This window comes from Schistocerca gregaria, chromosome 3 (assembly GCF_023897955.1).
Source record: "Schistocerca gregaria isolate iqSchGreg1 chromosome 3, iqSchGreg1.2, whole genome shotgun sequence".
In the NCBI taxonomy this organism is placed as follows: Eukaryota; Metazoa; Arthropoda; class Insecta; order Orthoptera; family Acrididae; genus Schistocerca; species Schistocerca gregaria.
Window position 1 is genome coordinate 600,369,149 of NC_064922.1, and position 13,667 is coordinate 600,382,815.

The 13,667-nt window shown below is 40.9% G+C and overlaps 2 protein-coding genes across 2 annotated transcripts in view; one reads left to right on the forward strand and one right to left on the reverse strand.

Annotated features, from left to right (window-relative positions):
• The window catches only part of LOC126353964 (protein yellow-like), a 62,827-nt gene extending 53,150 nt beyond the window's left edge, over nucleotides 1-9,677 (forward strand). Inside the window, exons 5-6 of the mRNA XM_050003269.1 lie at nucleotides 4,502-4,819; nucleotides 8,435-9,677. Of these exons, the coding sequence (XP_049859226.1) occupies nucleotides 4,502-4,819; nucleotides 8,435-8,755 (639 nt within the window). The 3' untranslated portion in view covers nucleotides 8,756-9,677. The remainder of the gene's footprint in view (nucleotides 1-4,501; nucleotides 4,820-8,434) is intronic.
• LOC126355491 (octopamine receptor Oamb-like) overlaps nucleotides 1-13,667 on the reverse strand; it is an 879,391-nt gene that overhangs the window by 125,721 nt on the left and 740,003 nt on the right. The window lies entirely within an intron of this gene.

Below are 13,667 nucleotides of genomic sequence, written 5' to 3' on the forward strand. Positions count from 1 at the left end.
ATTGCACCTTTTTGTTGAGGAAATTTCGTTTTCTAGCGCTGTATGGTGTATTCGCATTCTTTTCTTTATTTTTACTGCAACATGTCTCTGTTTTATGCTCCATATCAAAAAATTTTGAAGTAAACTTTAAAAAATTCAATTTTTGTTGAAAATATGTTCAATCTTAACCGACGGATAAGAGGATGACTATGTAGAACAAAAATGTTCTGCAGGTTGCCCAGTTCTTTATTTATTGTTACAGTCTAGACGGTACACCGCTTATGGTTTCCAGGGGAATCAGATGAGACACTAATCGCATACGTAAAGAAACCGATCGTTATGGGGTAATCCTTATAGAAGAACCCCATTTTGGTCTTAGCGTGGCCCTGTCGTGGAGACCTTGTGAAGTCCACGGTCCTGGCCGAGCAAAGTCAGGGCTCACACAGCAGGTGGCGCCGCCAGCTGAGTGTGAGACTGTAGCTTCCCGCCCATCTGTGACAAATGACGACGTGGACGTCCAGGGAGTGAAACCCTGAATGGTGGCTGGATAGTGTTGGCTGGCGCTACCGGGACCCCAGTGGTTTAGTGGCTGTGAGAGCCTTAAGTCGACACACGGTCCTTCAGTTGGGAGCTGGAACATCTTGCTAGGCGGTTTCTCAGGATGATGGCAGTATGGTAGCATCCTCGTGACGGAGGGCGATAATACGACGATTGACGATTAGATGATTTGCAGGTTCCACCAAAGACTAGCGTGACCGGAGACCAGTACTTATTCGCTCCAAGACGTGTTAGTTACGGTGTTGCGGCTGCTGAAGTAACGTAAGCCACATACCGAAGTGGCTCCTGCTTTCAACAACATTTTGAGAAGATGGAAACAGAAATCTCTTTTACTTGCTAAAAAAATATAAATCCAAGATCGGTTTCGACAGAATTTGCTATCAACTTCAGGTCTTAAATATCATTTTTGTTATGAAACGTGTTCATTTTAAGTTAGATCTCATGCCAAGTTCTCATGTGGGAAAAGCAACACGTTATAAAAGGTTTATCGTAACTAAAATATTTCAAAAGTTTCCTTCATTTTACTAATTTATTTTCTTGTCCACGTTGAAAAGATTAGTCGCTTCAAGCAACTCTCACATAGTATCTATCAGTTTATGGTGTGGATGTAGAAATTTATGTGACAATTGAGTAAGTAAACTACAATCACTGTCTTACTTGCATTATGATAGCTACAATAGAATCTAAAGCTATGAATTACAGAAGGTAAAACAGAGAAATAAGAAAAATAAGCAAGTAAGAAGAGAAGAAAAAGTGTCTCTAGGATTTTATCGCTATAGAGGCTGTCGGCTATTTTGAAAACGAACTCAACTACAAGTATAGGTAAGTGCCATTACGACTCGAAATAGTCCATATTCTGTTTTGTAATTTGTGAAATTTGCAGTTTCACTCCACAGTTGTGTGTTTGCAACAGTGATGCAATTACCATAAGCATTTAGAGTTAGCGCATGCTTGTGAATGTTGTTAAAGTGAAAATGTTACAACTCATGACAAATATCATGGTGTCGTTGGAGAAAACGGCATACTACTGGACTGGATGCACCCAGGGATATTGACAGTAAGAAGGGATAATGTAATCGTTCGGTACTGTATTAGTAATTCATCTCATATGAGGATTAGGACAGTGATCAAACCATCATGAGTTGATAGTGTCAGGATCTTGTAGCGGGAAAATGAATTAATAGAAAATTGGCAGCAGTAACCCCTTGATATATCTGGAAACGATTTTACTGTTTATGTATAACCTTCCGGCAGACACATTCACTTTTATTACATGCAAGGAAATTGGTCGTCCAGTATTTTACAAAGATCTGTAACTGAACTCAAAGGGAATATTGTATTATTTTTAATTACATGCGGGATTCGTACAATTAGTAAATGGATGTCGCTTTCACTTACCGTAAGGATTTTTAGTGGTACGGTACTTTTCTGATACAGTGCGAAATATGTAAGCTGTATTCATTAATGGTTTTCGTTGTTGACGTGATACTATATCGAATGTGTAACAGTCATGAATCAGCTGTGGGCATTTCATCAGAACTTAGAGATGGAAAGTAGTCCAGATGCAATTCCAGCCGTTACCCTAAATTAAGAAACTTATATTACTTTTCCATCTATTCTGTACGACCGACCATTTAAATCGTAACATAATGAAAACAATTTGCATAATCTTCAAACTCACATGTGCTGTACATGGTTATGCAAATAATTAGCATTTCATTACAAATGTTGTATGTAGGTGGAGTAACCGCATCTACGTTCTGTATACAACAAAAGATGACAGGGTTTCTCTTTCAGGAATGACATTTCAGTGTTGGTTGTCTGTGACAATAAAAGTATTTGCATTCAACGAACAAACTTTTGTAAGATTTTTGGTTACAGGACCCATACGTACTCTCAGTATGCTGGTAAGTGTTGTTTTTCTGAAATACTCCACAAACATGCTGTAGATGTCACTGCAAATGTTACTTTAGAAGCCGAACAAAGTACAGATATCTTAATTGTAAATGCAAGTAAAGACTTTCAATTAAATGTTCAGAGCAGCATGAATGACTACAAATCGCACAATGAAGAAAAGAAAGTTATCACCTGTCATAACTGTAGATTTTATAGTGAGGATACAAAATGTATGGGGTAGCAATATGGATGGTGATAATACTTATGCACTATAATAGATACCAGAAAAAGTACCAATCATTCATCTCCTGTTCCAATATCATTTTGCACGAAGAAGAGTTCGTCGTAGCTTCACCTCTACCAATCGCTATACATTAGCACGTTTGATCAGCAATTGCCGACCCATATGAGGCTTCACTACACAGACAACTTCACAAAATCCAACTTCACATACACATTGCACCGCCTCTACTGGTCTCAACTGGCAAAGGTCGAATTCGGGATGGCGTACGCAGCGGCTTCTAATTTACGACAGCAGAAGTTTGCAGATAACCGAATCTCACCGGTAAAATAATGGACCTCTAAATAATAGGTCAAGGGGCTGGGGTGTAAATTTTTCGAGTCAAAATACTTTTCTTGTGATAACAGTGCCTTACTCTTCTCGCATCGGACAGGATGCCACGGCTAACATGCCAACATAGAATCGATGAGTTCAGGACAGTTATGCAACGGTTTCACGCGACTAGCGGCCAAGAGAACAGACAGTTTGTTCGCTCAGCCGTGCAGGACACGTTGCTTATTTTGAGTCAGGAAATTAGCTTATTTGCAAGTATATCCTAGAGGGCAATCCGACGACGCATGAAGCAGCAAGGACTTTATTCAACACGGCGACCATTGCTGCAGCATTTATAGAACAAGAAACGGAAGCGCGACGACAATGGTGTGTCTGACGACAATGACGGACACAATAGTGCCGCTGCGTCGTCTCTTCGGACTTAGCGACTCAGTGTACAGCATGGCAATGCAACGCGATAAGCTCTCCTCATTATAGCTGGTAATATGGACAGCTGCCATTACCTTGCATTGTATTTTATTGAACTGGGGGCCTAGAAACGACAGAGGGGCTTCGTCTCCGCCATAGCCTCCGTGGTACACAACCACACAAAAGGTTACAGGAGTGTACTCACCCCATCGCCGCCGGCCCACACAGAATCCAGGGTTATTGTGCATTTCAGCTCCCCTTTCCCCTACCCCACCCCGCCTCCCACCCCCCGGGGGCGTCTCACACCAGACGAGTGTAACTCCAATGATTGCATGATAGAGTAATTAAGGTGTATGCGTACGTGGAGACAGTGTCTGTGCAGCAATCTGCGACATAGTGTAATTGAAGAGGAATAAAGGGAACCACCCCGCATTCACCAAGAAAGATGGGGAAACATACTTAAAAACCATATACAGACTGGCCGGCACACCGGACCTCCACACTAATCCGCTGGGCGGATTCGTGCCGGGGACCGGTACTCCTTCCCGCCACGAAAGCAGTGCGTTAGATCGAACGGCTAACTGGGCGGGCTTGCCATTACCTTACTGACGTGTTAATGGCAGTCGCTGTGCCCTATGTTCGACATCCGTCTCATTAATTTTCAACAAGATAATCGGAAACAACATGTTGCTCGTGCTTTCCTGACTTATCTTCACACAGCTGCGTCGGTGCTAGTATTGGCCAGCATGCTGTCCATGCTTGTCTTATATTTAAAACAATTGGTGAAGGTTTGCTAGCCACCACTCACCAGCCACTATGATTGATGAACTTTGGTATTGAGTTAAGCAGAATTCATTTGACTGTGCTGAATGAGCACAATGAGAAAAATTTTGTTGTGCAACGTACTTCTTGGTGTTGCAAAGGTAATGATCAGCAATATGACATAATTTATGAACGAACAGTATTTCCCATAAGATGTAACTAAATCATCTACTCTTAATCTCTGTTCAGTAAATTATGCGCTGCGCTCAGTTAAATTAAGGCCTAGCAAAATCCGCTTTAAAAACACGGAGATATCCGCTTCAGGTGGAGGAGTGTCCAGCCGGCAGCCTGGTTGCCTACAGCGCCGACTCGCTGAGCTTCCGGCTGACAGTTACCGACCTCGTCAACGGAGACTCCAAACACCTCCAGAGTCAGTACTTCTACCCCAAGCCCGGATTCCTCTTCACTAAGGCGGGTGGACCGTCTGTTTTCCTCCCGTATGGACTGTGCGGTCTGTCAGCAGATAACAACTGCGATGGGAAACTCTACCTGCAGGCCTTCGCTAGCGATACTCAGGATGTTTTGGACAAGGAGCTCATCCACAACTCGAGCGACGGGGACGTCTTGGACACCAAAGCACAGGTAACGTAACACTAAAACTGCCTTGACATCACTCACTTACTGCATATCTTTTTCACTCTACTGCGTGTAGTGGTACGTTATGAAGCTTCGTGCCGTATTTGCACTTCGTACTAGACGGGACTTGAGCCAGGACCCTTTTCTTCCATGGACAAAGATCCTATCTGCTGAGTTATTACTGGATATCAATATCAGAAGAGAAACCTAATCTCCAAGATGGTCACGGTCTCGCATACACTTTTAATCTGCAACGAAGTTACATACGTCATGTACTCTACCGAAACAGTGGATAAAGTGATACTACTGACGATAAAGAGTACTCAAACTGTAGTTTATAGAATTAAGGGGGTAATTCTTTCCTCAGCTGGTAATATGCTTTGCATTACAGGCAGCAAATCAAATTACACCTATTCTAGAAAAAGTCATCGACGTACTAATAAAAGTTGTGACGCTTCGTGTTTTAATGTTAACTTCATTAAATAGTATGTTAGAACGATATCTAGAGCTCACAGTAAGAAATGGAAGTAACTGAACGTCACTGAACGGCTGTCACAAGACAGATTCGCTTTATGACTCGTAATCTGATTGTAGTCATAGGAATGCAACACAGTGGATAGCAAAGATTTCAAAATCACCAAGCTATGAATGTTCCCAAAAGGATGATGTCAGTTGTGGAGTTTTTTCCCTTAAACACGCTAATGTAACTTGGAGGATAGTATAATACAATCCAATTTGCACAGCTAATATTAAACTACAAAACTGCACAGTGTCAATACGGTAACGGTAACAAACAGGGTACTCCAGCACTTACCACTACCTGTGAATTTCTTTCAATTTACAATTTATTTCGAAGACACTATATTTTCACACAAAATGCTAATGATTACCGCTTTCAACTTCTACTTTTCATCTTCTGTAAAGGTGTTAAGTGAATCTAAATATTCAGATTCCTTCATATTTGTCAGACATTTATATAAGAATATACAGAGAGCAAGTGGTACGTTTATTTCCGAAATATTGTATGTTAACTGGGGGCCTATAAACGACGGAGAGGCTCCTCCCCGCCACAGCCGCAGTGGTCCAGAGCGACTACCACAGTCCACTTCACCCCACCGCCGCCCCACACCGAACCACTCTTTCAGGGTATTGTGTGCCTGCCGGTGTGGCAGAGCGGTTCTAGGAGCTTCAGTCTGGAACCGAGCGACCGCTACGGTCGCAGGTTCGAATCCTGCCACGGGCATGGACGTGTGTGATGTCCTTAAGTTAGTTAGGTTTAAGTAGTTCTAGGTTCAAGGGGACTGATGACCTCTAAATCCCATAGTTCTCAGAGCCATTTGAACCAGGGTATTGTGTGATTCGGCCCCTGGTGGACCCCCCTAGGGAACGTCACACACCAGACGATCGCAACCCCTATGTTTGCGTGGTAGAGTAATGGTGGTTTACGCCTACGTACAGAACTTGTTAGCGCAGGAATCGCTGACATAGTGTAGTTGAGACGGAATAAGGGGAACCAGCCCTCATTCGCCGAGGCAGATGGAAAACCGCCTGAAAACCATCCACACACTGGCTGCTTCACCGGACCTCGACGCAACTACGCCCGGAGGATTCGTGCCAGGGAGCAGGCCCTGCTCCTCACTCCGGAAAGCCGTGTGTTAGACAGCGCGGCTAACCAGGCGGGTTCCGGAACATTACCTCATCGTTTACAAATTATATCACGCATTTGCTAAAGCTTAAATGAATCTGTTAACAACAGTATGCATGTCTAGGCCGCTTTTAGTTATTACATAGGATAGACCGGCAGACCTTTCAAAGTAAGATATAAAAGCATTTCCCTATAAAGGTGGGAGGAATTTGCACAATTCCACATTTGCTGGACCTTTGCTTCTTCTTCTACACACACTACTGAGATTAAAAGACTTCGAATGTTTCCCTGAAGAAAGTAAATGTTACAGGCTTGATCTCTTAGAAGACTTACAAATTTTTAAGCATTTTGCTCAGAAAGATGGAGCAACCGTAAATGTACGAGTGCAACTCAAAAACGGATGTTGTCTAAATAGTTAGAAACGCCTAATTTCGTTACCGTAACAGAGAAGAACGCGGTCTTCCATGTGACTATTGTATATGTCATTTCCATCGTTTGTTAACAGTGGTAATACTCTCTCTCTTCTATGTTTATGATAATGTATTTTTTTGAGGTTTTGATGTTCCCCATTTCTCAGATGGGTTGTATTTTTAGTTATACACGTAGTTACTATCTTTCCCTTTCCCACCTCGACCCCCCCCCCCCAAGTGCTCTCATTATATTCTATATTATTTATACTAGTCTAAAGTTAACCTAATTTTGTTTTACTACAATAAGACTTCATTGATAGTAACCCGTTACTTATTGCCATATATATATATATATATATATATATATATATATATATATATATATAGCTGAATATGATGTAGCTTTTACTTTCATAATTTTAATTTCATCGTTTTAAGGAAGTTTTGCATAAAAACAGTCACTAACGCGCACCATCTCCGCAATAACTACAAGTGCTTCGCCTCGCTTGAAGATTTCCTCATTCCAAGCGTTACGTACGCGACGCCACTGTCTCATCTGTGCATTGGTGAGGCACCATTCAATCGTGATAACGATGTTGGGTATAGTTTTAATACTATGGAGGTGAAAATTTGTATTTTACTTAACCCTTTAGGCTATTTGAAACATACCTCCGCTAGAACTGGTCAAGCATGTTAGGTTGCCTCTTAATACCCTTCTGAAAAAGACGTTTTTATAAACATTGAAACCATGTTAGGAGATTTAGATAAACCTTACATCTTGGAACTGATTGGCTGAATATTATTTTGTCACGAAGGTGAATAAATGTTGTAACGTTACTGAAGAAATTGCTCTGTTCGTAACCGAAGCTTAGTTCGAAGCTTACTTAGAGCAGTGTAGGCCTAATCATAAAAATTCAGTATAAATGCATTGCTAAGTGACCCGGAGCACTGTCAAACTCTTACAGAGAAAGTTATTCTTGCAACTATTTCCACATGACCGTCGTGTAAAATTCTTTTATAAATAATGTCGTTTGACTTGCAATATATCAAAGACAGCGTCTTGTCCCAGACGAAAGAGACATTCTTCTGACGACAACAGTAGCTCTGTTGCATATAGACTAGCCACAAGAAATTCAAAATTAAATACTATTTTTTTGCTATGCGACACACATGCATCTTTGTTCGATGCGCACTTGTTACAGTGCGGTGCACCGTATCAAAAAGCTTCGAGGTTGCAAGAACGATTAATGCGTTCAGTGTTGCTCTGAGTAAGATAGCTAACAGTGAACCCTGGCACAAACGGCTGTTCTATACCTTCATTAATGAAACAGCCGAACATGTGGATTGCAAATCCTGAAACTGTTCGTATCCATTCACCTCCTTCCGTAGATTCATCAGTAACGGGGTCAGTAATAGGATCTTATTTGTGATGTCAACCCTTACCGAAAAATTACACTATTTCAGTACTCGTTTCTAGCTTGTTGTGGTCATTATCGACTTCTGCTATTTATATTAGTTTCACTTAGTCTGAAAGCACTGAGGTGATTTTTGGTCCGCCTGTTTCAGTTGGCATTACCTGGACGACTCTCGGGTCCCAACGGCCCTGTGGCTGTGGACCCAACTGGCCAGCTGGTGTTCTTCTCCATAGAAGACGACCTGGCCGTCTACTGTTGGAACACAAGCAAGGAGCACGATCCAAAGAACTTCCGTATCATCGCTCAAGACGACGAACGTTTACAGTATATTAGCAGCTTGAAGATAGATCGTGGCTCTCAACGAATGTATATACAAAGCAATCGGTTCACAAAGTACTTGTCCAATGCTACCGACTACTCTGAAGATAACTATTACCTTTTATACACTTCCATAGACGGTTTACAATGTTAGATCATCAAACCAGTCAATTTATGTTTCAGGAGGGAACTAAAAGACAAATATCTCTTGTATTCACAAACTTACGTATCAACTGCAAAATGTAACAGAGATAAAGCAGCATGAAATGTATATCTATATCGTTTGCTCACACAACCCACTCAGTGAAAATCTAAAACTGAAGTCTTTCCTTCGTCCATTACACGGAGTCTTACACCCGAATAGAAGATGTCTTTTGGTATCTTGCGTGTGTATAAATTTCGTAGTACAAAATAATCGCAAATAGATATATTCTGCGACCTGACGACGGAGTTGCTTTGTGTCAGACATAGCACCAATGAGAAAAATTAAATTTTTATCCAGCACATGGTTCAGCGAAATCTCGTCACATTATTTACTATTTAAAAATAAAAGTGTCCAATGTTAGAGCAGAATTTGGTCAAGGGCACCATATATTCTTTCTCTAAGTGAGTAAATTGTGTATGATTTTGTTTAACCAGAAGGCGTAACTGATGATTTTCTTCAGACGATAGAGCTGTTATTGGCTAAACAAGAAAAGGGGGAACCATGTACCAAGAACTAAAATATTTTGTAGGGAACATTATTACATGATATTCTTGAGGAGAAAGGAAACAACATGAGTGATTTGGTTTGTAATTATGGTGTGGCTCCGTAGCTGACACAAACTGGGCAGTCTTCCACCATATTGGCCCAAAGACAACTTTTTAGAGATAATTGCCGTATTTTATTTCAAGGAGAAATTAACAAAAGGCTATTTCTCAAATTGAAACGTTTTCAAAATGTATGTATTTATTTACCTAAATATAAATTTCTGGCGATCAGTATGAATTTCCGGTAGCTGTTGAAAATTTTATAACTGGTTTTATATTGTAAATTTGGTTAAATAATAAAGAATGCCTTTTTTAGTTTAAAATTATTGTAGCTCTGTCTCTATCACCCTGTGGTTTACACCTTTCACTGATACTCTTTCTGTAAATCCTGCGACCTGAACAGAAAGCGAATAGGGTACATTTTCTCCAATTTTTTGAGGACTTAATCACTTGCTTGTGAAGCAAGTATCAACTTCGTTGAAAGTTTTTTTCTCGAAATATATTTTGTGATCTTTCGTTAATTTTCTTTGGATTTCCTCGATTAACATAATTCCAGAAAATTAAACATCTTTTAAGGTACTACATATTGCTTTGAACTTACCTTGAGGATCATTTTTTATGGATTCATATGATTTTTCCCAATCAAACTTATGAAATATGTAAGGATTCTTCGGTTTTGTCCGACTTCCTGGTGTATAAAAACCATATCCAGTATTATTTGTTATCACTGGAGAGCTAAAATAGCTCTGAGCACTCTGGGTTCAAAATGGTTCAAATGGCTCTGAGCACTATGGGACTTAACTTGTGAGGTCATCAGTCCACTAGAACTTAGAACTACTTTAACCTAACTAACCTAAAGACATCAGACACATCCATGCCCGGGGCAGGATTCGAACCTGCGACGGTAGCGGTCGCGCGGTTCCAGACTGTAGCGCCTAGAACCGTGAGCACTATGGGACTTAGCATCCATGGTCATCAGTCCTATAGAACTTAGAACTACTTAAACCTCACTAACCTAAGGATATCACACAACATCCAGTCATCACGAGGCAGAGAAAATCCCTGACCCCGCCGGGAATCTAACCCGGGAACCCGGGCGTGGGAAGCGAGAACGCTACCGACCACGAGCTGCGGACGAGGAAGAAGAGGTAAAAACGAACAAAATGTGTATATATAAATTTCAGGCTGTACAACTTTATGCAACGTGAGGTTACCTGAAAATTTGGTTGTAAGTATGTTGACATGTTTCCACAGATTAGTGTAACTATGTAGAGAGGCTTTTGGCGTTGCATGTCTTCGTGTATCGAGCAACAGAGTCATTCGCTCAAATCTCCAACTGCCTTAATTCGAATTTTGAAAATTTCTGATCCCATTTGAGATTGCCGTGTTTACAGTATTTACCTAATTTCCCTAAAATTAGTTAAATAAAAGTCTACTTCTGACATGTCACACTTTTAAAATAATTCTCCTAGCTCCATAAAGATTCCTAACCCCATATAGATAGTCGTTAAAGTACTTTTACAGTGAGTTTTTAACAGCTGAGAATATGCTTTTAAGACTTAAAACGAGAAACGGCGTGAGCATGTATGAATACTTCACCTTATGAGCACTGTCTACTGTACGCGCCTCCTACTTCGTTGTAAATTTTACTATTACTCCCATAGCTATTATTAATTCACAATAACAAATTTTATAGACTGTCTTTATAAAGTTCGAAATCTATATGCGGCTAGGAAAAATAATTTATACTTCCTAGTCCAATTTATAAAAATGGTATATTAAAATTGATTTTTATTTGAATAATTGTTTTCTGCTTTTGATTCCTGTGTGTGAGAAATTTTTAACCGATATAAATTTTTTCGTGAAGTTGTAACAGAAACTTATGGTAAATTTCACGTTTATTTCAGATTCATTTGATATGAGTCAATAAGTATATCGCTTCCTCTTATGTACATCTTGCGAAGAAAATATTGAAGGTAATAATTAGAGAACTCGAGCTCATAAGTGACCGTTAGAACAATTATTCTTCCCTCGAACCATTTGCGAGTGGAACAGGAAGAGGGAGGATTGGCACCAGTACACGAAGTAGCTTCTGCCGTACACCAGACAAAAAAGCGAATTAGTATTGCATTGTCGTGCAGTTCCGGGCTAAGTTTGAAGTTTCATGTCTCTAACTCATCGAGAAGTTAGTTCTAAATTAACTGCAAACTTCGCACCGAATTAACATACAGACAGACATGAAAGTACAATGAAAGGAATACCCCTAGCTGCATACAGGCGTTGGTAGAATCCAACGAGGACATAGCAGACGCTCTATCATCAGCGATGACACAGAGGATACTGCGACTGCAGGGCCTCATGTCTCGACCGCCTCCCGTGAGACCCACATCCGCAACTTATTGTCCCTGCCCATCGTACTCACTCCTCGCGGCTTTACTGCCGATTCCCGGAAGACGGGGCTCTGTTTGTGCATCCGCACAGAAGAAGGCGGTCAAGTGGCCGGTGAGCCATAACTATATATATTGATCGTGACCAGAGCAAATATCTCACGAAATAAGGGTCAAACGAAATTATATTAGTAATAATTACTAACATTATTATTATTGATTATAATTTATGTTTTAAAAGAGTTACACTCACTATTTGTGTATCCACCCAGAGAGCCGTGAGCGTCAAAGCGCCCCTTCCCGGGACACGGAGCTGCTCCGGTCCGCCGGCCTGAGTGGCCGAGCGGTTCTAGGCGCTACGTTCTGGAACCGTGCGATCACTACGGTAACAGGTTCGAATCCTACCTCGGGCCTGGGTGTGTGTGATGTCTTTAGTTAAGTTTAAGTAGTTCTAAATCCTAGGGGACTGGTGGCCTCAGAAGTTAAGTCCCATAGTGCTCAGAGCAATTTTTGAGCTCCGGCCCCGGTAAAAATACGCCCAGCCGATTAACGAGAGCTAGCGGTGTGCCAGCAAGACTGGGTGTGGTTTTTAGGCGTATCCAACACCACAAACGTTAGTAATGCACAGGTACCCAACTTCCAGTTTAGTTATACGATTCCCAGACAATCAGAAAACTGACTCACTTTCGTATGAATAGCACTAAATGCAGACAGTATGGGTACAGACATTCTCTTCAGGGGGGTCAGGATTGGCGACAGGGAAAGCATCTTGCCACCCCTTAAGCTAACCATGCCACATCTGTTCATAATCACGGCTACCTTGCCCGTGTAGAATTCATTTTTGAATACCTTTTTTAACGCGTTAGAAAGTATATCGTTACATCATCTGATTTATCTCAAATTTTTCTAGCGCCTCTATTAGTGCCCCCCTCTAGGGAATGAAAACAACGCCGTATGTGATAATAATGTCAGAAATTTCAAGTGAAACAGTATTGTTCGCATTTACATACATGTGTGTCAAGGTAATTTTAGCCTGTTGATCCTCACGTCTAGATGTTGATATACCTCTTGTAGAACTATGAAACCCGAATTTGATTGCAATAATTATATATCTACTGTTTGAAACTGATAAACAACACTTTATTGAAAATAATCTCCATTGATATTTATACATTTCTCCCACTCTCCAGCAGGCAATAAATGGCATGCCAAAAAACAGTTCTTCTTTTGAAGCGAGCCATTTTCGTACATTTTCGTAAGAGCTGAAGCGTTGTTCAGCGATCGTGAGTCCCAGTGATGCAAACACATGATTATCGGATGGAGCCAAGTCTGGAGAATAAGCCGAATGCCATAGTACTTCCCAAATGAAGGCCTCGATCGTTTCCCTGACCCGTTTTACTGTGTGTAATCATGGAGAAATATGACTTTTTCCCATATTCCTGTCTTTTTTCACGTAATGCTCGATTTAAATCGATTATTAGCTGTTGGTAGCGATCAGCTCTTAATAGATGATACCCTTCTGATCCCACCAAACACAGAGCATTGTCTTGTTTCCAATTTTAGAATTCTCAAACTATATCCATTTTTCATTGGCTGCTACTATTCGATGAAGAAACAACTTTCTTTTGTATCTGGCGATCAGCATTTCACAAGTAGTCTTTCGATTCGCTTCCTGTGTTTTATTCAGTCCATGCGAAACCCATTTTGCCACTTTCTGGACCATTCCCATACCTTTCTGCCTCACATTCAATTGTTCCACGAGTTAATGTTGAGTCTGCGTATCATCTTCATCCAATATAGCCTGCAATTCATTGTCTTCCAACTTTTTCGGTGGTTTCCAGCGCTCGTCGTTTCTCACGTCAAAATCATCACTTTTGCATTTTTTGAAGCACTCCAAACAGTGTTTTCACAAGAGGATGTTCGCCGAAA